Source organism: Temnothorax longispinosus, chromosome 7 (genome assembly GCF_030848805.1).
Source record: "Temnothorax longispinosus isolate EJ_2023e chromosome 7, Tlon_JGU_v1, whole genome shotgun sequence".
NCBI classification, from domain to species: Eukaryota; Metazoa; Arthropoda; class Insecta; order Hymenoptera; family Formicidae; genus Temnothorax; species Temnothorax longispinosus.
In genome coordinates, this window is record NC_092364.1 from 17,594,542 (window position 1) to 17,619,426 (window position 24,885).

Genomic DNA, 24,885 nt, shown 5'->3' on the forward strand with positions numbered 1-24,885 from the left:
CGACCTCCGGCCGTTCTTTTTCTCGCAAGATAAAGGCAAGATCGTCGAGGGGATGATTTCGACAGAAATTCCCTGAGTTCCGGTAAAATTCCCTGATAATTCCCCGATTCCTCTCTATACACGGAGAAAATTCCCGAAGAATTTCAGGCTCCCCGGGTCCTTCCTGGACGGTGGACGCCTGGCGCGGCGTGAGCCGCGCGGAGTAATCCGCGCGCTTATTCCGCGCGGCAAAAGAAGCGAGATGATCGGATTAGCCGACTTTTCGCAGGGATTTGGACGAAAACCAAACGAGAGGAGCCCGCTCAAAGAGAGCGCGGCCGTGCGTTCGGAGCAACTCGTCCAGCACGCAAACTCCGCCTGGAAAAACGTCGATAAGCGTCGCGCGCGCTTCACGCCGATCAAGTCGAGGATTCTCGTGGAATCGCGCAGGGGATCAAGAGAGAGGGAGAGAGAGAGAGAAAGAACGGAAGGTGGATCGAGCAGTCGATCTTCGCGGGCGGGGTCGGATCCATCGCCGGCCGGGTCGATCGACGCACCGCCGCGAGACGTCCAAGACAAGGTAAAGGGTAAAATGTAAAATGCCAGGCCGTTCGTCACCTGCGCCACGAGATTCCAAGGGTGAGAGAGGAGAGCTCAGGTTATAAGACCACCGACCTAGCGCTCCATCTATCCGGGGGGTGGCGACTACCCTCCGCGAAGGGTAGCCTCCAGCCTAGCGAGACGCGAGATACCCGCAGATAGTCATGACCAGCGGATGCCCAACGGCTAGAGGATCGTTGCCGAAAAACGCGGAAACACGTCGGGTTTCGCGATGGTTTTGCGTATTGCGGAGACATATGTCCGATCTCGCCCCGATACTGATAAACTAATCACGGATACAAATCACACTTGGACAATATCAAATACATGTCGCGAATAATAATATGCTTGACGTATTTTAAATCGTATCGTATATATCGCGATCACCCGAGAAGAATATACTGTCACAACTCAATTCACGATTTTCAGGAAAGAGGAAAAACAAATAATTCAATTTTTTTTAATTGTGAGATAATTAACGCAATATTTTGTTATAATGAAACTTATACTGTTTCTCGAAGAGGTCTATATAAACTTGTAGCACTATTATAACACAAGTAACATTTTTGGCGTACTTTTTATGAGCTTAACTCAAAATCGAAGTTTTTTTTTAATTGTGACAGTATTCTTCTCGAGGTGCGATATGTATATGTACCTTACAGATGAAGATGCGTTATACTTCCAGTTTTTATCAAGATAGTTAATTAATTTTTTTCAATATACCAGGAACTTGAATTGTATATAATGGTAAAAGGTCTTATATGTTCATTACTAGTTCCTAAGATACAATGTTCGGAAAAAGTCATATTGGAAATTTTCATAGAAATAATAAACTTTAAAACCTTTTTTTCTAATTTATAATAATGGAGATATACGATTCTTTATCTCTAAGGTACAGATATATAAATGCAATGTATTCGAACATATTTAACAATTTGATACATAAATAAATATAATGTACGAGTATTAATATGCAATTACGCGGCATATAATGACAATATTATATTTATGCGTGTTGTACAATGACATTTTAGCTTTATTAATAACATATTAATTTTATCGCTCCGAGCCTAAAGCCGAGTTGCATCAGCAGCGAAATAGCGATTTCCTCGTCTAGATTGTTTCTATCAAAGTTAATTCCCTCGGAAATTTGTGCGACGTGGGTATCGTTAAATCCCACAAGATATTAATGAAAGGCAGAAAATACCACTCTGAGATTAATGGAACGTCTTGGCCTACTTTAAGCTCTTCCGAAAACTATGCAGGTAGCAGGATGACATCTAAAGACGCCTTAATGACGTATTATTGACGTTGCAGACGTCATTAAAACGTTAATAATCTGTCATTTGACGTCACTCTGCTCTACCTGGGTGGAAGGACAGATAAATTAGAACAAATGTGCTAAAAAGACGTAAAAAATACCAAGTTCGCGTTATTGTCCCGTTAACACCTGTATACGCGAATACGCCAATCTCGCTCCATGACCGAGCGATCGGCATCAAATCTGTAAGCTCACTCGTGCACTCGTTACATACCGGGTGACGGGAGATCGTCGCCGATCCCGACGGCGACGATCGGGGAGGAGAATCTCGAGTAGGCGCAGGTCCCCTGTAAGGCGACACAGGTACATATGGGCTCTCCCGTCGTGAATGGGCCAAATGATATAAATTATTTATAGATTTCGACACCCCGAGAGAAAGAGAGAGAGAAATAGAGTCGGACGCGGGATTGGGGTGCGTCGAAGACCCCCCCGGGTCCGCTCGCGCATCGAAAACCCCCGGGGGACTCCCCCGCTCTCCCCTTAACATATGCATTCTCGCTTCGAGATCACCGTAAGCCTATATAAAATTGATTCCTAAGTACCCCGTATTCGTGTCGGCCTTGTGTGTCTTTTAACACCTACATACATCGGTACTTGTCCCCTTCGTTCCCGCTTTTTTTTCCAGACACAGAATAAGAATGATATTGCGAGTATTGCAATGACTAGCTTCAATAGTTGTCACAAATAAGTGTTTTATTAACGAGATATATTTTAAATGTTATTCTGATGCGTAAAACGCGAGAGTGGAAATATCCCTTATCTTTTATTATTCGCCATTCTCGAATAAATGCTGAAATAAAAGAAATATCGCGAACCGAATCGTCTTAAGGGCGCGGAAATCTCGCTGAACGTACGTCGAGCACTTTCGAGCTTGGTCTTGTAACAAATCGGGATGGGCCCCGCGATCGCGCAGCTCGCCCCCCTGGGGTCCAATCTAAATCAATGGGCTTGTGGGTAATCGCATAATAATTACCGTGGACCCCCTCTACCGCCCATCTGTCGCTGGCCGACGGGGTGTTCGACCCTCGGAAGAAGCGGGCACTCTCCACACACGGCGACACACCCGATGAACATGTCCCAGCAGGTCCCATTGTCGATGGGCACCGTACGGAATGTCGCGGAGTGGAGACGCCCCCCGGCAGTCATCATCGCTCTTTCCGAATCGCACACACCCGATCGTGTACAAACCACCGCGAAATGCAATTCTCAAACTAATATCTTACTTAAATTTGTTTGAAAGTTTATGAGACTTGTATCATGTCGTTAAGTTTCTCCAAAACGTTTATACTTAATGTAACGGAGGGTGAAATATCATCATCGACGACAATTTGTTTCAGATAGCGAAATGGGGACAATATTTTTAATCAGCTTTTACCTCGGCCTAGCGACCGGCCACTTTCGTGGACCCCATCATCCAAAGAGCAGCGTGTCCCACCATCATCACGCACCGCAGAACGACGTGAAATTGACGCAGGACGCCGAACTCCTTCACGATGCAACGTGAGAGATTTAAATTACACAATTAAGCAAACTAACTTATTCTCTAAATAAACTTGCTGCTTTATAGTAATTAATTCCTTTATACATTTATATGTAGGTATATAAAATATTTTGACGTATCAATAATTTTAAAGATAATTACCGATTACAGCGATATTCAAGTACCGAAATATATCCCCAATTTAATATTCGTGTAAATATAATTCGTGACTTTATCTCATGACTTTAGACATCTGAAGGAAGATATGGGTTCCATGGCCGATCAACTGGATTTTTCGAAAATGACTGAACAAGAAATAGAGTTCCATTATTTTCAGTACGTTTGTGACATCAGAGATCGCCTCTCGTTTATACATGTTTATCAAACCGTTCACGTATCGCTAATATAATTTCGTAATTATAGGATTCACGATGTCGACAATAATACAAAGTTAGACGGATTAGAAATTCTTCACGCTCTTCAACATTCTTTGCACGAGAGTTCAGCATACTCTGACGAGGAAGATGCGATGCAATCGGATCAAGACTGGATCGTAGGTACGTCTAAATGAAATTCAACAGTTAGAAAAGACATACATTACGCCGATTCTTTTTTAAGTAAAATGATCTAATTTCTATCTTGCCTTAGGGCTAATAGACAAAGTGTTGGAAGAGGATGATTTAAACAACGACGGATATTTGGAATATGTCGAGTATGTATTGGGAAGACAGAGGGATCATGTCACACAAGAAAAACGCAACAAGCTCAGAATCGGAACGTGAAGATTTTAGATTTAGACACGGACTTGAATCACAGATGGTGGTTTTTAATTATATGCCAATATCTTGTGACGTAAAATTGAATTTAAAAGCGATGAAGAAATGATAAAAAAAATGAAAGAAATCCTAGTGAAAAACTATTCAAAAAGTATTAACAAAAAATATTTGAATAGATAATGAAAAACAGAAAGTAAAAAACGGTTCACTATAAGATTGCAATCAAATAATACAAGTAATGATATGAATAAAGAATGTATATCGTATAACCTTTATGTCGTAAAATTTAAAAAGTTCCATCTCCTGAATATTATGATATATAATTAAGAACCATCATATATACGCAAAGAGAATATAAAATGCAAAATATATTGCAAGAGCTAATACGAATTACAAAATAGGAATCAACTATCAATATTATACTACTGATATTCAGTATCATGACACAGAACTATTGTACACAATTTTCTATGTAATACACATAGCTATTATCCGTTTTGTGCGAATGCTGAATCAAAACTTTATTTTCGGAGCAAATAAATTACCTATGTAACATATATTGCAGACATTTGTATGAACAGCTTCGTATAGTTCTGGCTTTTGGCTTATTTATTCTTCTTAACAAAATTAATTTGTAGGTCAACACAGAGGCTCCTCCGTTAAGATTAAACCCTTTTCCCAGAGATCCTTCACTATTTGGATCTATAATATATTCAGTTACATTAGTCGCAAGATAACATCGTATACACAACATTTAATAAAATATCGTAAACAATATATGCTTTATTACCTTCTCTTCGTCATCTTCTATTGGCAGTTCCTTCACAGATATAAAATTAGGGTAAGTTATTATCATTTTCTTAATTCCGGGAACATATTTTTCGTCAACTTCCAAAAACTGCGGCTCATATTCGTGATATTCTTTCGAATTTTCGGTGGAATAATATATCCTATATGTATCTTCTTTTATTAACCTAATAATACAATAATACAGTTATTATCGTCCTATCTTGAACTCGCTTTTCAGAATAAATTAGAAATTAACTCTATAACTCACCTCATGCAATGCAATCTTAACAAACGTATCCTTGTCTCAGGCAGTATTTCCGCGCAGTTCTTGACGACCCCGTCGTTGGTCATAATCTCACCGTCTTCCGCCACTGTACACTTCCGTTCCTTCTTCATCAGAAAAGGAGGTAGAAAATCGTGGATGTGATCTTTGGCCATCAAATCGGCCGCGTTATCAACATCAATATGTTCGAGCAGTAGACCAATCAAATTCTTAATATTGTTCTTAAAAACATCTTTTCGGTCATTCGTGTTACACCCAGTGCCGACGTATTTCAAATAATTCAGGGGCAGCCCCTCACGAAAACGGCTATCGTTTTCGGCAGCTCGCTGCAGAGCCTGTGGAAGCGCTTTCTCAAGCAAGTCGACCCAACTGTTTTTTTGATACACACTTAACGTGATGTGCAAGCTGTGAGTATCTTCGAGAGTCATTCCTTGGTGGATGGTTCCCCGCGGTAGATACAACAAATCCCCAGCTTTGACAATTGTGTCCAGTATAGGCTCTCCGATCTCCGACTGATCAAAGTTCTTAGAAGAGTACCTCGGTAAAAATTCGTTCTCATTAAGTGGCTTGTACAGCCTCCACCTCTTTTGACCCTCGATTTGGAATATAAATGCTTCTACGTCGTCGTAATGAGGCGCGAAACCTTGGCTATTAGGTGGTGTGAGATATAAATTGGCGCCAACGAAGCAGCCGAAGAATTCCTGGAGGGTAGCTGCGAAATGAGTCATTACAAATTAAAAAAGAATTATAAAAAAATTGTAAGAGTATAACTGCATTGTATTTTTTTACCATTCATCGCGTGTATCGCGGGTATAAATGTTTGAGGATTTAACATCCTTATGGAGCACTTATTCTGATAATAGTCCCAAACAACGCTCGGCAAAGCGCGACCGGGAGGGTTGTGAGTCTCTCTCACTCCATCAGAATAGGATGTTATGTCAATATTTTTGGTGAATAAAATATGATTCTTTCTCAACACTTGGTCCAATAAAGGCGTCGATACAAGGTGCTTATAAAAATTAGGCATATCCCTTTTCACGTACAACGGAGTCTTTTCCCAATTTTTTCTGATTTAAATGAAAAAAAAGAATCAACATTAATGCATAACAAAACGTATATAATTATCGATTTCAACTTACTTGAAGAAGGTTTCTATATTTATAGGCTGCAACAGCCACTGGAATAAATGTCGACTGAATTCAATAGGATTGTGATCATCATCATCTTCTTCATTTATCTCATTGTTTAAAGGACTCGTACAATTTGTATCATTTAAATCGCTCTCACCGTTTCCCATTTCAACATCCTTTGTCAATATCTTGTTAATCATCTGAGTAGCTTCTCTTTTGACAGAATTCTTCCTACTTTTCTTTCTCTGTTCCTTTGTTGCTTTTAATTCATTAGGATTTTGATCATCGTCATATTTTTCATTTATTTCATTACTTGCATTACCTAAAGGACTTGTACAATTTGTATCACTTGAATCGTTGTCACTGTTTCCTATTTCAATATCCCTTGTCAATATCTTGTCAGTCTGAATAGCTTCTCTTTTGACAGAATTCTTGTTCTTTTTATTTTTCTTTTTCCGTTCCTTTATTGCTTTTAATTTCAATTTTCTATGCGTATTTCGGATGTTATTTATCTTGTTTGATTTTGCTTCATTGACATCATTCAATTTTCTTGTGGATTTTATCTTTTTATCTGCAACAGACAAGGAGTTACATTAAGTTATTAAACAATCTTTTTCAGCTGGCTTTGTCCTTCGCAAAAATATTCAAGGTACCTTTACGTTGCATCTGTTGGTTCGCGTTGTCCGTTTGTTTAACATCTTTCTGTTTTCTGCTCTTTTTATTGGAAACTTTCTGCAAGTTCCGTTTCTTTTTCTTTCCGCTCACCAACTGTTCCGTGTTCTTACGTTTTCCTGCATATACCGAGAAGGCTGACACTGACTCCATATTACCTGACAATCGTGATAAATGTTAACACGAACACAATTAGACTGATTTCGTATTTTTTAAATGTTAAGTTAGAACAGTCCAGCAGAGTTTATCAAAAATAAACCAGCAAAATGATTTCTTTTGCTGATCTTTCACCGGTCGGTGGTGGTTAAGATGCTTTCAACCCGTCTATTAGGTTATACAACACATACATTTTTGTGACTATATTTAATGACTGCAATTTCTGAATAACAATTAAATAACTTTATCAATTTCTTTTAATAAAATTAAATATCACTTTAACTTATCACTAATCCACTCATTCTTTTCTCTTCCGGCAAAAGTGATATCCAGCCAGGGATAGGTTAGATCGTGGCATATATTACGTTGCGTTGTTAATGCAAAATGTTACGTGAGGAATCAATCGAGTAGACGAATTATCAGGTCGCAAAACTTTTTAGTTTCTTTTAAGTTACGATATGTCTCATTATTACACATACCTTTCTTTTAACACTGTGTCCACGTGAGCATGAAGATAACACACGCGGTAACGCCACCCATTGTGCAGGTGCAGATGAACTTCCGCACTATTTTCTTATCCCAAATAAGAGAAGGATCTTTCGCGCATGCGTCAGACACGTCAGATGACAAAAGCGAATTTTACCGAGGTATAAAAAAATGATATAAATAATATAATTTATATGTCTTCATTAATCAAATAATACAACTTACATAGTTACAATTTATTAATTCTTTGCGATTGCATAATATATATTTACGATTTTAAATTTCGTATTTTGTCCCAGAAGCTGGTTGAAAAAACATGTGTAAAAAAGTTGATCTGACACACACACACAAAAGCTGTATTTTCATAAATTATTCCTAATCTTTTTAATTTTCTTACCGTTCCGTAAAGTATATATGTATATGTATGTGTTGCTCTTTATAAAAAAATTCTTTTTAAAAAATTAAATTATCAAACCCCTAAAAGAATTAAAGGGCTAAAAAAAATTATAAAATAGAAAATGTTTTCAGGTCTTTTTTCAATCTCGTAAAATAAATTTCAATAAATTGATACGCTTCGATCTCTTGAATCTTACTCGATTTCTTTATGTTCTCCTTTTAAGCACTGCTAATTAAAAAAAGCTTTGATAAGTAAGTTAAATATCAGTGTTAATTGTATCACAATTAAAAATTATTTGGGACTGTATCACGATGAAGAGCAATGATCTTCACGGCATATTTTTCGCGCGCACAAGCGGGTAAGAAGGGAAAAGACAATAAGCTGGGAAAAGGTGACAAGCCAATGACAGATATTTTTTTTCGAAGTTTATTTAAGATCTCATTAAATCTATACCACCCATAATAAATCTTACGTGACTAAGTATTTTCTTTATGGTCTAGAAAATCTATACATAATTAAGACCCGAAAAAGAGACTAAAAAGTAAGATTAAACCCGTACACTGCGATACACGTTACAGTCGAGCCTCCGTATTCTGCACTCTGAATCCATCGCGTTTCCTCTCATGCGCTACTCTCCCATTAATTTTTCATCACAATCAGTTTAAAGTGGTTTAGAGCGACATGCAGAGCACGGAGACGTCCGATTTATTCGATAATTTATGACTGACATGGAATTGTCTGCATTATATTAAACACACACATAATGTTCAAAGGGACAAAGTCAGTCGAGGTATTATTCAATGTGGGGCATAAGTGTGTGTGTGTGTATATATATATATATATAATGTATACGTAAATAATTTATGTACAATATGAGTAACGCTCTTGAAAACCGCGATGAAACTCGCTACAACTAACGTCGCGACGTTATAATATATATATACTAATCTAGAGCGTAGATATTTTCTCTTTCTTTGAGCCAATCTTGCCATGCAAATTATTATCATACAAGATTACGATATTTTGTATATTCCCTTCGGCGTGAATCGAATACCAGTGAATCGAATTCCCTTCCCCCGTCGGCCAACTTTCAATGATGCTTTTGATTACATTCAAAAATCGTATTTAATTATCTATATATGTATATATATATGGCACACCCTTTCGTTTTTTTCAGTTAACTCGATCGAGTCAACGTGAGTGTGGGCGCGTGTTATATATAGCTTCTACATTTTTCAAAATAATTTACAAAAACTTTTACTCCGTTTGAATTGGCATAATTTATCGTCGCGTTACCTCCTTTCCAGCATCAGGCGCGTGTGATCTCTTATTCTATTTAATCATTCTTGGCGAATTATCTCCACGGTACGCGCGGAACAGTTAACTCGAAAGGGTCAATAACGGTCCGTGCTAATTAACTCCGGTTAACAATTTGACGGTCTTTTTCTTAAATAATAATTTTTTTAAATAGATTATACAGTTACGATTACAATGTATGCAACGGGATTCGACAACAATGACAGAAGGTTTAGTTAAGCGGAGTTAACTCGCTGACCGAGCCTGGTGCCCAAGGTTATCGGAAACGTACTACTGGATCCTTTCGCGCAATTAACACGATCGCTCCTCTCTCTCTCTCTCTCTCTCTCTCCCCTCGTTACAGTAAACGTAAAGCTGATTACAGATCGATGAGGCGTGAAATCGAGACGCGCTTCCGGATTTCACGCTCGTCCATTGCATTTGCGGAACAAGAAGCGTCACTTTTATCAGCGCTCCGTAAAACGATCAATATTTTGTTATCGATACTCCGTAACGTCTGTTAATAACTGACGTCTAGCAGAGTCCTGTACTTCGGGGAACAAAATAAAGCCCCTGCCGCCGACTCCTGCGGGCATCAGTTAGAATTTCCTCTGAGGAAAATAACTCAGAGATCTGATTGATCAATGTCTTTTAGATAATTTTGCATTAAAACGCCTTTTGGATAATTTTAAAATATTTTTTTTACGCTTGTATAATGTAGATCTGCATGTTTTTCTGTGCGTTTTATTCAAGAGTTTTTTCCTCATTTTATTACGTTCATTTTTGTGAATTTCTTATATATTAAAATAAAAAAAACAGCATTCTATATTAAACGTTTAATGCATAAATTTGATGCATCAAATACAATGACATTTACAAGACTTTATTTTTTAGATTGTAAATATATGTATTTAAAAAAAAAACGTGAGCTGAGTTAATAAATAGATGAAGTCGTATAAGAGAGGAATAAGTTTAATAGAATGAGTATATCGACAAGAAATATTGATGGTTCGAGAGTCACTTTACAGAGAAACGATTCAGAAAGCCCGTCAACGTCTGTATTACACAAAATATTGTCTTATATATAACGTAACTTCCCTTAAAACTCTACACGAAGTCTTAAAATTCAGCCCTTTTACTTTGCTTTGAACTTCGATTAAAGGTATTATGTACACAAAACGATCCGCTCCGCTTTTACACGAGCGGACTTTTGCTACGACCTCCCCGTACCTTAATCTCATAGAATATAGTCGTGTAAGTTATTAGTAAGTAAATACATGCATTGTTATTATATCACGCATGTGTATTGTATCTTCGCTAGCACTCGCCTATCCTCAGAAGTGCGTTTAGAGATCACGGATGTGATCGATTATATTATGATCCCCGGCATTCCCAGATGAACTCTGGTCGTCGACCGACCCGTAATGCAGATGTAATTAGCGAGCATAAAGAACGCAGGAGGCACAAACATGACAGTTATATGTTTTATAAAAATTCAAAGAAAAAATCGTACGAAAATTCAGAGAAAGGCTGAGACATATTATTCATAAAATATTTTCAACGATATCAAAATCTGATCGTCTGAGAGACGTGATAAAATGCGTTTGATTCCAGGAACAAGCTGTATAAATTGCTTGTATAAATTTTTGTAAGATAATATTTTTAACATAATTTAAGTCATGAATGTAATTATTATAATAATTCTTATACCGATAGTAAGACAATACTACGATTTCCTTTCATGGAAATGTACGACACTAATTTTAATTCCCACATAAAAATACGTAAAAAGTAATATAAAACTAAACGTCTAATAAATCTAAACAATAACGACAAAAGTAATAAAACTACACATCCAATAAATCTAAAATTGAAAGTAAAGCTTGAGGTAAGTTTAAAAATAAAGCTCTGGTTGTACTCAGATCGAAATGTTACGGCAGACGTTAGACCAGAAATTGATATCGCGCAAGTTTCGACTGGTGCAACCGTCACAATTGCACTGATCTCAATCGTTAAAGCGAGAGAATGGACATTTCGCAGCACCTGCATTACTCGACCGACGATCGTCATTCATAAGGAGGCTTATATTATTAATTTATAAAGATGCGCAGTTTACAGGACTTGTGGTTGCGGTGGTGTTCTTCGTTCTGCCGGCTGACTTTGTAGCGTCAGATATCGAGCAATGTAAACGAATTTAGCGAGTTATTTAATTCCGTGCCCCCTTAATCTGTACAACTCGGCGATTTTTGGATAAAATAATTAGTCTCTTTAAAAATACGATTTATATAAAACCTTTTTTTCCTTTTTATATTTATATTTTTATTATATATTAATGCTAAATTTTATTTATAATACGTTCGGGAAGTCGATTATTGAATTTCTAGGATATTTTCAGAGTGGAGAATCTCGAGTTCGAAGGTTCGAAGGAAGTTCGCATCAGAACGAAATTATTGTCCGAGACGATCAACAAACATTCAAGCAACCTGCGTGATCACTTCCGACTATTGTCTACCCCCTTTCGTTCGCATTGCTCAATAACAAATATTCCATAATTCATTTAATACGATATATATAGAAGGGCTCATAATTGCTCGCAACGCGCTGCCTGCTTTGAGATTTTCCGTCTCGCTCTCCGATCGTGCGTCGCCATAAATACTTTTTACGTGGACTATCATTACCCGATTATTTAACGATATACCGATGCTATACATGTGTTGTGCATGGCGCGAAACTAATGAATCAATGATCATGTACGACACACATTATCAGGTTGATAATTTTACTCAAAACTTACTCGTCCGACATTCATAAATATACGTCATATATTTCGTACACAATATATATTTATTTTTATACATACATATATATACATATATAGGATGTATATTATATATGTATATATATTATCTTACACCTAATATTAATCCGTTTTGATGAGGCATGATGAATATTCCAACAGATATAATTTAAGTTTATACTTTCAGGGCGCGGTCAGTTGGGAAAAAACTCGCCGACTTTCGCTATTTCCGTAGCATCCCCTCGCTCCTTAACAAGTACCTATCCATCTAGACTTACGCCAGTCTAGATTTAATTAATTAATTATTATCGACAGCGCTTCTCGATACTTATCTACAATTCACCTATTTCTCTTCTTGCTCTCTTTCTTTCTTTCTCTCGATCTCTCTATCCCTTTCGCTCTCGCTCTCTCTCTCTCTCTCGCTTTCGCTCTAGTTCTCTTTTAGAATTTCGAAAGTCGTTACTTGCGTTCAACATTATTATTTGCAGACGTCAAATACGCGCGGACGAAGCGCCAGGCACTTGTAGACACAGAAAGTCTATATGTATGAGTTTTTCTCTTTATAACGGTGGGATATCGCTGGCTTCTCAGTGCATTGATATTGTAAGCAGGCCGTAGCCATAAACATTAGCGTAATTTAACTGGTGCTGCTCGGTGCAACGGCCAAGTCCGGTTTTCAAAGGGTTTGAGAGTTGTGTGTGGAAAATCAATCTAAAAATGGAATTATCTTTTAAAAGATTCTCTTAACGCGAGAGATCCTCGCGTTAAAAGAACGGAAAAATTAAAAAAAAAACACTTATTATATAATTCAAACCCAAGCTATCGATCGAGCCTACTTAAGAACTTGATCCGTTCACTCGTTAAAGAGTCGATTCAGACACAGCCGTGCCGTATCCGTACCGTGCACGGAACAGAAACATTAGACAAGGATACCTATTATCTCCATATCCTTGTCTAACGTTAACGATACGGATACGGTACGGGTACGGCACGGCTGTGTCTGAATCGACCCTAAACGGCGTAAGAGTCGCGGTGCGGTCTCGCTTCGCGTGTACTTGGCGTGACACTACCGTGTCTCTTGATCACATTTACCAAATTGCATTAATTATAATTTTTTTAGTTTTACAACTGTACAATTATATTCGATTCTCTCAACTCTTCAAGAGAGTGGCATTCAGGCCCAGGCCATCTTCAGCTAATTTTCTACATCTCTTTCGCCTTGTGAAAACCTCTTGTCTTCCGCTAATGTTTATAGGAACGATTCCATGACTTTACATTACTCGCTCTTCTTGTCGCGAAATATAATGGCTCACATTTTTCTCGCTCTTTCTCGCTCCCGTTTTGCCTTCGGCTCGAAAAAGAGCAGCGATATTCATCCGACTTACAATTAGATGTCAAATGTCGATGTTAATCCACGATATCCCGTGTCTATCAGAGAGGGAATGTTTATTCTTAAAACGTTTACTTTGCGCTATCAAACGATACTTTATTCACTCGAGAAGCTGAACCTTTGCAGAAACAAGCGTGATTATATCGAAAGTCGTCTTCGCGTAAAAAAAAAGCTTCGAATATTTTTATCTTAATATGTCCGCGGAATAGATAATTTCAAAAATGTTAGTAGAAACACGCGCGGCAAAATTTCGCTGCGTGTCAATGTGAAAAAGAAGCGTCAAATCTCTAATGAAGAATGGTATACTCGACAGTTTCAACATATAACAACTTTCTTACGTGTATTTTATTCGACAATAAAAAAAAGAATCGCATTTCTCAGAGATCCAGCTTTCGCTGTTATTACATCATTTAAACATCGGAATTTCGAATGGCTGGTGGAACGCAGTGGCCCAGGTAGCAATTAATGTCTAAAAGACATCTTTAAGATTTCTGGCATCTTAAAGACATCTTTATGATGTCTTTTAGACATTAATGCTACCTGGGGGATTAACAGACGACTGATACGATCGCAATGGAAACATCCGTCGAATTGGATTTACCGCAATCCCGTTAAAGTGTCGCCATTATATTCTCGACAGAGCGACGAGATCTATCGTTCATTCCCAATTTTTGCTCATTAAAAAAAAAAGAAAAAAAAAGAAGATGCTACCAACTACCTGTTAATGGAAAATCGATCGACGGAATTAAATATAAACATGGAGTGTGCGAATTATTCCTCTTTGCCTTTTTCCTAATTTAACGAAAATTAAGTGTTAAACAGAAGAAACGGGACAGAAGAAAAGCGCGCGGCCGCCGGATTGAGACGCTCGAAATTCGACCGAAATCCGTTCCTCATCGCGGAACCGTCTATTGGTCTATAAAGCGTTACGATGCTAAATTACTACGTCGTCGTCCTTGTTCTGCATTGCTATGTATTCTCTCGCGAAGAAGTTTCCTCCTCAGAGTGTGACACCCGTCCGTATAACATACTCAGTGCGGGGCATGCATACTCAGTAACAGCATATACTCACACTTAGAAATTAGAGAAGACAAAACTAGAGCTCCTAAGGGCTATATATTACCTAACGCTAATATCGCTCCCTGTCGTCACGTACGCTAAGTCGTGAAACGCCACTATTGATCCGCTAGCACTCTTAAAGCTGACACTTTGAAACCTGCATTTTCGCCACATGCCTTAAGTAGTAACGATCTTACACTATAAACGGGTGCATATCCTTAAGCTAAAGATTCCTTCCTTCGGCACCACTTCGAGTTAAAATTTAATGGGAAAAGCTTGAAGAGTTTCGGTATCTTCCACTCTCGATCCGCACGTCCCCCAAACTAAACGAAAAATCTTTGAAGAGAGGACACTTTCTGTGTGTTCAGTCTATTCGTCTCAATACATTGCATCAATTTCTTACAAATGAGAGAAAAGAATTCATCATGTCACGCGCACACGTGAGACGTAACTAAAATAATTTTGCAGATTTATATCTCGCGGTAACGAAACATTTTGTGTTAATATCGCACAATCGTGATTTGTTTAGCTCCTAGCTGCGCATTTGTCTCATTTGCATTTTACACCACGAGTTTGGGAGACTGAGATCTCGAAAGTAGATGCACTTGGACTTTTCAAAACCATATAGCTTACTATTTTAATGTGCTGACGACATGTAGGTTTTTACAAGGTACCATACAAGGTTACCATGTAAATTATACTATAATTTGTGTATGTGTGTGTGTGTTTATATATATATATATATATATATATATATATATATATATATGTAGATATACAAATATAAATTATCGCAAGACACGATCGTGTCTCATGCTAAACGCTCAAACAGCAAGGCGGACCATGTATCTATAGGAGGCCCATCCAATCGCGAGTATCTCATTTATCTTACACTAAACTTTATCTCATTATCCCGTTATCATCATCTCATAATTGCGCGCTATTAAGCTTCTCTTCTAGAAGTTAACGACCTTCATTCTTTCAGTTCCGGCTTCAATGGTTTCAGTTCTCTACACAGTTTTACACACGCTCGAAGAGTTCGAATATTAATCGTCACAAATTGCGAATTCTCTAGCAAGTTGACCAAAGGCTTTCGCTAAGGCTTATAGTTTTCTGAACATCAAAAGCTAAAAGCCTGTAGCAGAGCAAGCTAAATAAATGATAAAAGTATCTTGCTTATGTTTAGCAGAAGAGCGCAGCGATTGAAAACATCGAGTAAAGTTGCGACGCTTAATAGCCCCCTAATTCAACATCCGTTAAAAAAAAGCTCAAACTTATAATCGTCGAGCGATCTACCATTAAGAAAAATGTGAAACATTTTGCGCAATAAAATACATGCTTATCTCGTTAATCTCGCATCTTACTATAAAATGTTGTGTCATTTACATTGCCGAAAAAGGAGATCATCTACAGAATAAATTATCGTAATGTATTTACAAATGAGAGGGACTAGTCTTCTAGTCCTGTTTCTTTTTTTTTGTTCGGGCGCAGCAAAATTTCGAGCGGGAGTTTTCTCGCTCGCGTAGAACGCGAGGTGATGAAAACACAGAGATACATACATACATGAAGAATGTCATAGAGAGAAGAGTGCATTAATAACGTTCAGTATGCTCGCACTCGCTTTGCAATGCGTTATTTTCGATCTTCGCGTCGGCGTCGTCCACGATACATCAATTAATTACAGATATAAATACTTGTCAAGTATTAGCTGAATACAAGCTGATGGAAGTGTTATTTCGAACGCCGAATGTTACTATGCTATTAATGCACTCGACTGAAACTTCGAGTCAATTAAATCTTGCAACAGACCCAGTCTCGTTTTGGTATTCACTGGAATATTATCGATAATATTACCGCATCTAAGTTATTCATTCATGATTCGCCTTAAAATCGAATTCATTCATAAATGGCCTTATAATCTGTGTCTACTTCCTCATATCACTCAGTTACAGTTAAATAAAATGACAAACCATTAATATATTACGTTGGCGTTTCATTCCCATAAGGTGCATCTTCAACAACGCGAATAATAATCGTTTCTTCTGTTTTACTTTTCTCCTTATTTCTATATGATGGATATATGTAGCTTCATCTGGTTAATCTGTTGTTCTGATTACACTATCCCAACTACACCTACGATCGCCCCCAAACAGATTTTGTAGACAATAAAAGCCCATTATCCGAGTGCACCGAAAAAGAGATCGTCTTTAATTTCCATCCTTTACTTTAAACAACTAGAATAAATATTACTAATAGATTAAGAGGTCCTCTTTCCATACTTTCCGATATAATGTTAACATTGTATTCTTTTTGTAAATCTAACATTAGAATCATTAATACAGTCAAAAATAACACTTCCACTCTTTTGCCCCATCGATGGTTCGAAAAAGAATATTTTCCAAGAATATTCTCTCTCCCAATATTGTTATTATTAATACTGATTTACAAATATGGATCGTGACTGTGTATAACGTAGGAATTCAATTCCTACGCGCGAGCGCTCACATAATTGTAGAAAAAAAAAAACCAGAGATCTTGATATATTAATGATTCTAATAATACACAATAATTTTTAACGCGACAATTGATACATAATTAAATGTCTATATTAGTATATATAATTTCTATTCGTATATTAGTAGAACAAGAATTCTATTAATATACGATCCTATCCATAGACTGGATTATATGTGTTGCTTCCAAGGCTTGCTTAGTATTACTAATTATTGTGCCAACAGATGACATAGATTTGCACAAGAGTCGCGATTATTAGAGTAAAAATACAAAACTTCTATGGTTTGGCATTATCAAGCAAAAACAATTATTCTCCTTCAAAACTAATAAAAAAAAAATCTTACTCTTATAATACTCCTACAACTAATCTTACATCTTACTTCACTCATTATGCTAAAGCATAATTAATGCTACAATTGATGCTACGTTTGGATGCTACGTTTGGATAATTTCTCATTACATCAACGCGACGTTCGATTTATTTTTACTTCATAGTTCTTTGCATGCTCTGACGAGGTTTTGTCTTCAACTCGTATCTAACGCCATGTGAATTCGACTTATTCATAGCCACCTTTTATCTGAGTAGATAATATCCCGGCTTATTTCGGACACCAGACACGGATATCCGTTTACTTTCATTCCCCGGCATTCTTGTGTGACATATTTAACACAGATCTTCTTCTTTTTTTTCTTAAGACTTCTAACCAGGGACACCACGGTTTAAAGGGCATTTAACACAGATAAAGTTGCTTCGGCAAGGTTGTATCCTAGTTCAGCAGTGTCATTAATAGTTGACGCAAGCATAGATTATGAGCTGTGCAACGTGCAGACGATAACGATATGATTAAATTAAAGTGAGACGAATAAAATGTACATCCTAACGATTAGCAACAGTAAAGTAACGATAGTTAATTCAATTACTTACGCTAAATTTCGATCCTAAAGCTTAGTGTCTATCTGGGAGTAATTCTCGTAGAATTGAAGATAGTAATAATATAAGAATAAGAAAGTGACTTTTCTATGATACGTTGTAGTCATATTGATTAATCAAAATATGACTATCGAAAGCGATTGACGGTATTTCTCTCAAATGGACACTAGCCATTAAATCATGTTGGAAGTCATATAAATATAACGCGCGTGCTCTACATAACACTCCTCGACTACTTCCATTACATACAGCTGTCTTTATGTACGAAGGATTATGTTCGTTCTTATCTACTATGCTGTTCAGCCGAAGTGTACACACGAGTTGGTGTTGTTCCATCGGTTTTCAAGAATACTTCAAGATTACTTTAAAATGATCCTAGTGAAATCTTTAGACTGGTTAAAAGTGCGTTATATAAAAGATAGCGTTATTTCTCGACATTATTTTTTTTTTTTGACGTCATAATTCAATAGGATATGACATGACATGATTCACGATCCTAAAGATAGTACAATCATTGTCAACCGATATTCACTTTTTATGCCAATCACTTCAGCATGATTAGAAGTCTAAAATTTACAGAATTTACAGAGCGGAGTTTCACTCCTCGCGAAATGAAAGCTATACATACATGCAACAAGATAACAGTCTCGCAAATAGCGATTTATATAATTCATGTTTTCTCCAGGTCATTTTTGTCTCTTTGTCCCATCTTTTCTTTTTCATACAAACGCTAGGGAAAGTTCGTTCCCTAAAAAAATAAGCGTAATATGCTACATAAATTTCATTGAGTGTTTATGTGATTATTAAATCGAAAAGCGCTATTATATCCCAGTAATACAACTAAAACATATTTAGTTTGTTAGTTAATTTGAGAGAAGTCGAAATTCCCTCCATGATCTTACCAAGCATAATTTTTACAAAGAAAGAACTCGTTTAGTTTACTTTCAAACCTACTTCGACCGCAAACGACTTTCCTACCCAAACGTGCAAAACATCCTTAATCTGATTTATAAACTGCATTAAAAGCACCTCTCGTAAAAACTTACTCTACAAGTTCATAAAGTTAATCGAAAATTCGCTTTTTCTGTATAGATGTAAATAAAACATCCAGTGCCACGTATAAAAGCTGTCGTATAAACTTAAGATAAAGAAAAAAAGAAAAGAAAAGAAAGTGAAGAACAGAAAAGAGAAAAGAAGGAAAGGAAAAGGGGTCGACAAAAGGTACGCAAGAAAATTGATTGGTTGGATTGCCCTAACTGTTAAATAGTCCATGAATTTGTGACGCAACGTGCTGCGATCCCGGCTGCCTGACGAAGCTCTTCACACTTCACGGAGTCGCAATTATATACAGTCGTTTCTTCACCGAGGTAACACCGAGATGGATGATGGTTCAATTCGACACGAGAAAAGAATTATGCGAAGTACATAACTCGTTTCGTGTCGGCGTGAACTGTGATCGCCCGTGCCATTGCACCCGGTGTTCTATCCTCACTGCAGCCCGACTGATGAGATCCTTCTCCGCTATAAAATTACAATTAAATCGTGATGAGATATAATTAGCCATCGCGCGACTGCTTTATCGCGACGATACGACAAAAAAAGTTGATGTAACCCACCTATCGTGCTCTTTCTCGACCAGATGATATCTAGCCCGGAACGCTACGAGATGAGCGTAATACGCCGGGGCCGGTATACTAACGGATCTCGTGCATCTGACGTAGGTGTGACATAATTGGTACGTGAGACACTGCAACTCGTCGCTTTCGAAGTGATTATCATCCCAAAGAACGTGATAATGCGACGGTCTCGATGTACCCTAAAAAAAATAGATGTACTTAGAACACCATAAACATCGGACAATGGAAGTACGTTCTCATAGAGAATCATATTAAATTTACCTGAATACCCTGGTGACTGCAGAGGTAAAAGTCGAATTCCGTCGGATGAGTTATGCATACGTCGACAGTCGTACCCGCCGGAATATTTCCACTTTTACCACTTTGCTCCTTTTTGTCCGCGCAGAACAGACGCGTATGATGTCTCTTCTGCACCACGATAAACGTTATGCCAGGTCTATAATCGATCTCGAGCTTGAGACAGGCCTCACGAATAGCAGTCAATTCGTGTTGCAAAACGGTAAGGAACTGGCCTTCGGAGACGCCGTCGCGATACAGAATTATTCTATGCGGCTTATATCCGCCTGTGCTCTTGTAAAACATTATAAGCAATTCCCTTGAAAGAAAAAAAAGATCGTTAGATAATGATTAGAGCAAGATAGAATAAAGAGTAAACAGAACAAATTATGAAAAAATTTCTCTAAAATAAATGCGACAATATTTTCCAGTAATATAATTTTCTTAATGTATTTATATAATTAATAAGTGATATTAAGAAACTGATTATTAATAATTTAAAATAATTATTAAATTTATAACAAAAATTCATCAATAAAAAGAATTTTGATGTCACATTTATTCGAATATTAACTAATCTGTTTTACTCTAGATTTGAGCATGATTTAAAGATTTATCCAACTTTTGTTGTGTAGTGGTGTGTAAAATTCCATACATAAAATCAGATATCTCACCTAACCATCGAACTGAGTTCCTGAATAATCTCTTGTCTATGCTGCTGAACCCTAACAGTCGCTGCATATCGAGATGGATGGGCATCCATGCTGCCTACTACAGCAGCTATGCTAGGTTTCTTGTTGTCTCCCGCCGGGGGGTGAGTCACATCAGCTCCCAGAAATATAACCGGCTCGTTAAACACTTTTGGTCTTATGCTAGGTACTAGAATGCTATTGATGCCTCCTAATTTGACATTTATTTTAAGACAGAGATTGGATAGTGTTTGCGGTGATGTCTTATTGACGTTTTTCGCTTGTACACACTGAGTTGCCATGCCCAATAATGTGTCTCCTACTCTTTTCACTTCAGCTAAAAAAGAAAAAAGGCAATATTATTTATCTCAATTTATAAAAATTACAAATAATTTTCTCAGAGCGACCCATAAATCAAAGACGTAATTCAGTTCTTTGATCTATATTCCTATCTGTATGTACATTTATGAATATAGTTACCATATACAGGAGTTTTGCCTGGTAAAACAACACAAACTAGCTGCAACTGCGAGAAAGTCGACTTCAAGTATCGAAACATGGGTTCGACTTGATCTGGTCCAGTAGCATATTTACAAAAACATGGCTGCCCAATGATGGGCATACCAGCATCATTACTAATTTTCTGTAGTTGCGTTGTGAATGAACGTAACGCATCTTCTCGTACTGTTCTCTGGGGTGCGAAACAAGCAATTGCCCACACTCTAATTTCCACTCCAGTGAAGAACTGCTTGCCACGCATATCCCACACGCCTTGATTAGGCATCGCCTGCTGCTTCGTCTTTAGAAAGAGATACACGTTATTGAGTGTTTAAACAATATGTTTAAATAATGCAAAATTATACAAAATTATCGCGGTAGATGCATCAGTATTTCCATACACAAATATACTTCTCTATTTCGTTCATTTTATTTAATACAATTTATTTAATATTATGTAACAGAAATAAACAATTCTAAATCCAGTAAAAAAATATATATATAAAGAACATATATATGTTCGTTATATATCTTTTCTACTAGATATATATATATATATATATATATATATATATATATGTATATATATATGTATGTATAAAATAAAAAATTATCACGCCACTTAGTGCAAATACTGATAGCATCAGACTTTTGCAAGTGATATCGGACTGCAAATGTAACATTAGTTACATTTGTAAACCGTAAGCTACACAACTACTGTATAAACAAAAACGATACTCGTTATATTTATCATTTGCAATTTATCACGATGACAATTTGAATATTCGTTACACCAACAGCCCAGATATCAAATCAACCAGGTCTAGAACCCATGCATTCATTTGACAACTTTTGGCCACATGTGTAGAGATATATATCAAATGTGATCTTATTAACTAAATACATACATTGACAATATTATCATCGCAATATAAATTAAATTATAAAGTACAAGTATCGTGAATGTATCATATATGAGACGTAAAACAAAGATTAAATAAATCAAAATCAATAATAACTAGCATAAACGTATCCTATCCTATCCTTCGTAGCTAATAATTTTACTTTGTACATTACATGTAGAGAAATCTAAGAACTAATAAATAATGTAATAATAAAAAATTTAACGCTACAAAAATTTAGGCCTGCTAAAAATAATCAAAATTATTAGCCTCTGCAAATGTGTAATTCGGCTAGACCTGACTGATTCTGTTGGAAGTTTCTCACCTGTCCACTGAGGGAACTTACGCGCCCTCCATACTGCAGTTTGGGCGGAGGTAGTACACGACCCCTGACTTCCATCATACTATTCGATATAGTCAATCCGAATTCTTGTACATAAGAATCATTGTTAAAGTCAGCCCTTCTAACTAGATTGTTAATTTCCCGTTCGCGATCTGGTGCGGAACGCGCTGTTGCTTTGATCATAGTCGAGGTCTGCATGTCTGTTAGCTTTTTAATGCAGCGTTGTCCGGCGACAATATTGCAAACCTAATGTCAAATAATTACATTATTTTTCTTCAATGAAATACGATACACTGTAAGCTAAATCCGAAATTTTTGTGTATATACCTCGAGCGGCAAATACGTGTGTTTATGTTCTTGGCCGACTTGCAAGCAAGGAAGATGTGGGTGGCGCAGCTTCATTTTGTACTTATCTAAGAAATATTTGGCAACTGTACACTCAACTGTCTGTCCATTTTCCAGTTGCAATGGAAATCTGTAATTAAATTAGTAACAACAATATATTTCCCTATGTTCCACATTTTGTGATATTACATAATTTCAATATACGCTTACGATTGCATTTGAGCTGGTTTGCGTGTAACATTGCACACTCGATACTTTCGCTTCATAGCTCCGCAGTGAGTTATTTCAATCTTGAGACCCTTGATTTCTTTGGTAAATTTCACTCTCTGAGAATCCGTGAGCGGTTTTCTTTGTTCATTGATATCTCGGATATCCAGCACTTCGCACATGAACTCTATAACTGGCTGCGCTTTGTAGAAGGCAGTGGCAGAGACTGGAATAAGAAATAAAGGCCAGATGAGTGACGAGGTCATAATCAAGCGCAATACCAGGGTGTATAGCGAAGTCGAGCGGTAAAATTCCCTGACTTTTCCAGGTTTTCCAGGCTAAAAATCTCAATTTTCCATGACCATTTTCTAACAAATATCTATGTTCACGAGGGCATTAATCCATAATTTGAAAGTTAATAGAAAACTGACTTTTCGGTGAAATACAGATAAAATAAATTATACTACTCCAGAACGGAAAAAAACATTGTTTTATTGACGAAAAGTGTTAATTCTCAGAATTACAACACATTATGGGCCGGTTGTTCCAACCTATTGGTAAGCTACCTGATAGTTAAATCATATGTCTATCTTCGTCCAATGTAAAGGATAAACAAAGACATACATATGATTTAACTATTAGGTAGTTTACCAACAGGCTGGAACAACCAGCCCTAAATCATCAAATTATCAAAATAAACTTTAATATTAGTGTTTTTTAAAACTTAGCTATAATTTGTTTAAAATAATTTTTATATAAACATAACTCGTTTAAACATTTTATGATTAACACTTAAAATAGTAGTATATTCTTCAGTCGAAAAATGACTCGTATCATATCAAGTACCAATTCAACTAGTAGTAGTATATGTCAACTGGCGGACTAGTGAAGAAAATCATATCTCATGTAAATTACATAATGAGATTAGACATGAGATTAGAGAGGCTTAACATAATAGAGAGAGTAATATTTTTCATTATCACAAAACATCTGATAAATTAACGTATCCTTACTTTACTTTAATTACTAATGACTACTTTATTACATTCCTAGGTAGCAAGACATGTCATTTTGACGTCAAATGTGTTTGATTCTTGCAGTTTCTTTAACTGCATCGTCAAGGATCTGTCTCTTTGTTGCCTCGAGTTCTCGTAAAACCCTCGCTGCTCGTTTTCGTTTATTTCGCATCTCCTCTGCATCTTTCTTTTCTCGATTTTCACAAGCTCCTCTTTATACCACATATGCGCATTACGAGTTACGAGCTGCATGTATCAAATCTTTCGTTACGACGAAATTTTCAAGTCCTCCCTTGGCATTAACTGTATCATAGATGGTTCTTTGAGCGATCAACGACTTTTTTTTTTATTTTCGATGAGACATTGCTTATTTACGGAAAAACCTCGTTCTACGGCAGCGTTTCCGTGAGAAAGAATCATAACGCTTTTCATGAAACTCGACAAATTTTCGTAATCTTTCTTACCGCAACTCGTGATAAGATCGACCCAGAAATGATCCAAACGAATCTCCGATCGCGCTTGAAAGTTTTAAACTTCTCTTGAACGACGGGGATACTAATGAGATGTCTGTATTCGCGATCAATTTTATTAGCCGTTATTCCCGATATAAAATTATTTTCCACATAAATCTGTAATGCAGAAGACAACCGCTTATAACCGATTTCTCCTCGACTCGCTATGGCCGGATCCATGCAAGAAACGGCTTTTGTTAGAGGGAATTTGAGAGGAAATATTTTTTTGCGAGATAAAAAAAGACAGAAAATGTCATTTTTTAAGGATTTAACGAAATTCCAGAAAAGTCACAAAATTCCATGACTTTTCCATGACTTTTCCAGGAGCCCGCAAATTCTGTGACATTTCCAGGTTTTCCAGGTTTTCATGACCGCTATACACCCTGAATACGAGTCGATGATTT

General features: G+C 36.9%; 3 protein-coding genes across 12 annotated transcripts in view; 1 reads left to right on the forward strand and 2 right to left on the reverse strand.

Moving 5' to 3' along the window:
- The first annotated feature begins 366 nt into the window (after positions 1–366).
- LOC139815851 (multiple coagulation factor deficiency protein 2 homolog) lies at positions 367–4,933 on the forward strand. Its single transcript, XM_071783056.1, has 5 exons — positions 367–559; positions 3,238–3,400; positions 3,630–3,716; positions 3,804–3,937; positions 4,029–4,933. The coding sequence occupies exons 2-5, from the start codon at positions 3,246–3,248 to the stop codon at positions 4,160–4,162; spliced, it is 510 nt and encodes a 169-aa protein (XP_071639157.1). The 5' UTR covers positions 367–559; positions 3,238–3,245; the 3' UTR covers positions 4,163–4,933.
- No66 (Bifunctional lysine-specific demethylase and histidyl-hydroxylase NO66) lies at positions 3,687–7,795 on the reverse strand. Of its 3 annotated transcripts, XR_011732840.1 has the most exons (8): positions 7,666–7,795; positions 7,012–7,188; positions 6,368–6,929; positions 6,018–6,295; positions 5,214–5,940; positions 4,947–5,130; positions 4,702–4,858; positions 3,687–3,943 (listed from the first exon to the last, which is right to left on the reverse strand). XR_011732840.1 is itself a non-coding variant. In XM_071783043.1 (7 exons), exons 2-7 carry the CDS (start codon positions 7,181–7,183, stop codon positions 4,796–4,798), a joined length of 1,980 nt encoding a protein of 659 aa, XP_071639144.1. In that variant the 5' UTR covers positions 7,184–7,188; positions 7,666–7,795; the 3' UTR covers positions 4,076–4,795. The 3 variants fall into 3 exon arrangements, 2 of the variants coding, with proteins under 2 accessions (XP_071639144.1, XP_071639143.1); XM_071783043.1 differs by lacking the exon at positions 3,687–3,943 and having other exon boundaries at positions 4,076–4,858; positions 7,018–7,188; XM_071783042.1 differs by lacking the exon at positions 3,687–3,943 and having other exon boundaries at positions 4,076–4,858.
- A 2,480-nt stretch (positions 7,796–10,275) lies between these two features.
- Ago1 (protein argonaute-2) overlaps positions 10,276–24,885 on the reverse strand; it is a 32,030-nt gene continuing 17,420 nt past the window's right edge. For all 8 annotated transcript variants that reach the window (XM_071783033.1, XM_071783036.1, XM_071783037.1 and 5 more), the window contains 8 exons: positions 22,957–23,179; positions 22,729–22,876; positions 22,384–22,647; positions 21,139–21,457; positions 20,644–20,995; positions 19,955–20,288; positions 19,673–19,872; positions 10,276–19,577 (listed from right to left, as the gene is read on the reverse strand). In XM_071783033.1, coding sequence (XP_071639134.1) covers positions 19,469–19,577; positions 19,673–19,872; positions 19,955–20,288; positions 20,644–20,995; positions 21,139–21,457; positions 22,384–22,647; positions 22,729–22,876; positions 22,957–23,179 — 1,949 coding nt within the window. In that variant the 3' untranslated portion in view covers positions 10,276–19,468. The remainder of the gene's footprint in view (positions 19,578–19,672; positions 19,873–19,954; positions 20,289–20,643; positions 20,996–21,138; positions 21,458–22,383; positions 22,648–22,728; positions 22,877–22,956; positions 23,180–24,885) is intronic.

Bases quoted from the DNA above. Each gene is read 5' to 3' on its own strand.
- LOC139815851 (XM_071783056.1), top strand. From the start codon at position 3,246: ATGGGGACAATATTTTTAATCAGCTTTTACCTCGGCCTAGCGACCGGC. The intron at 3,401-3,629 runs GTGAGAGATTTA...TCATGACTTTAG, and splicing joins GAACTCCTTCACGATGCAAC to ACATCTGAAGGAAGATATGG. The intron at 3,938-4,028 runs GTACGTCTAAAT...ATCTTGCCTTAG, and splicing joins GGATCAAGACTGGATCGTAG to GGCTAATAGACAAAGTGTTG.
- No66 (XM_071783042.1), bottom strand. From the start codon at position 7,183: ATGGAGTCAGTGTCAGCCTTCTCGGTATATGCAGGAAAACGTAAGAAC. The intron at 6,930-7,011 runs GTACCTTGAATA...TGTCTGTTGCAG, and splicing joins CCAACAGATGCAACGTAAAG to ATAAAAAGATAAAATCCACA. The intron at 6,296-6,367 runs GTAAGTTGAAAT...CATTTAAATCAG, and splicing joins AATATAGAAACCTTCTTCAA to AAAAAATTGGGAAAAGACTC.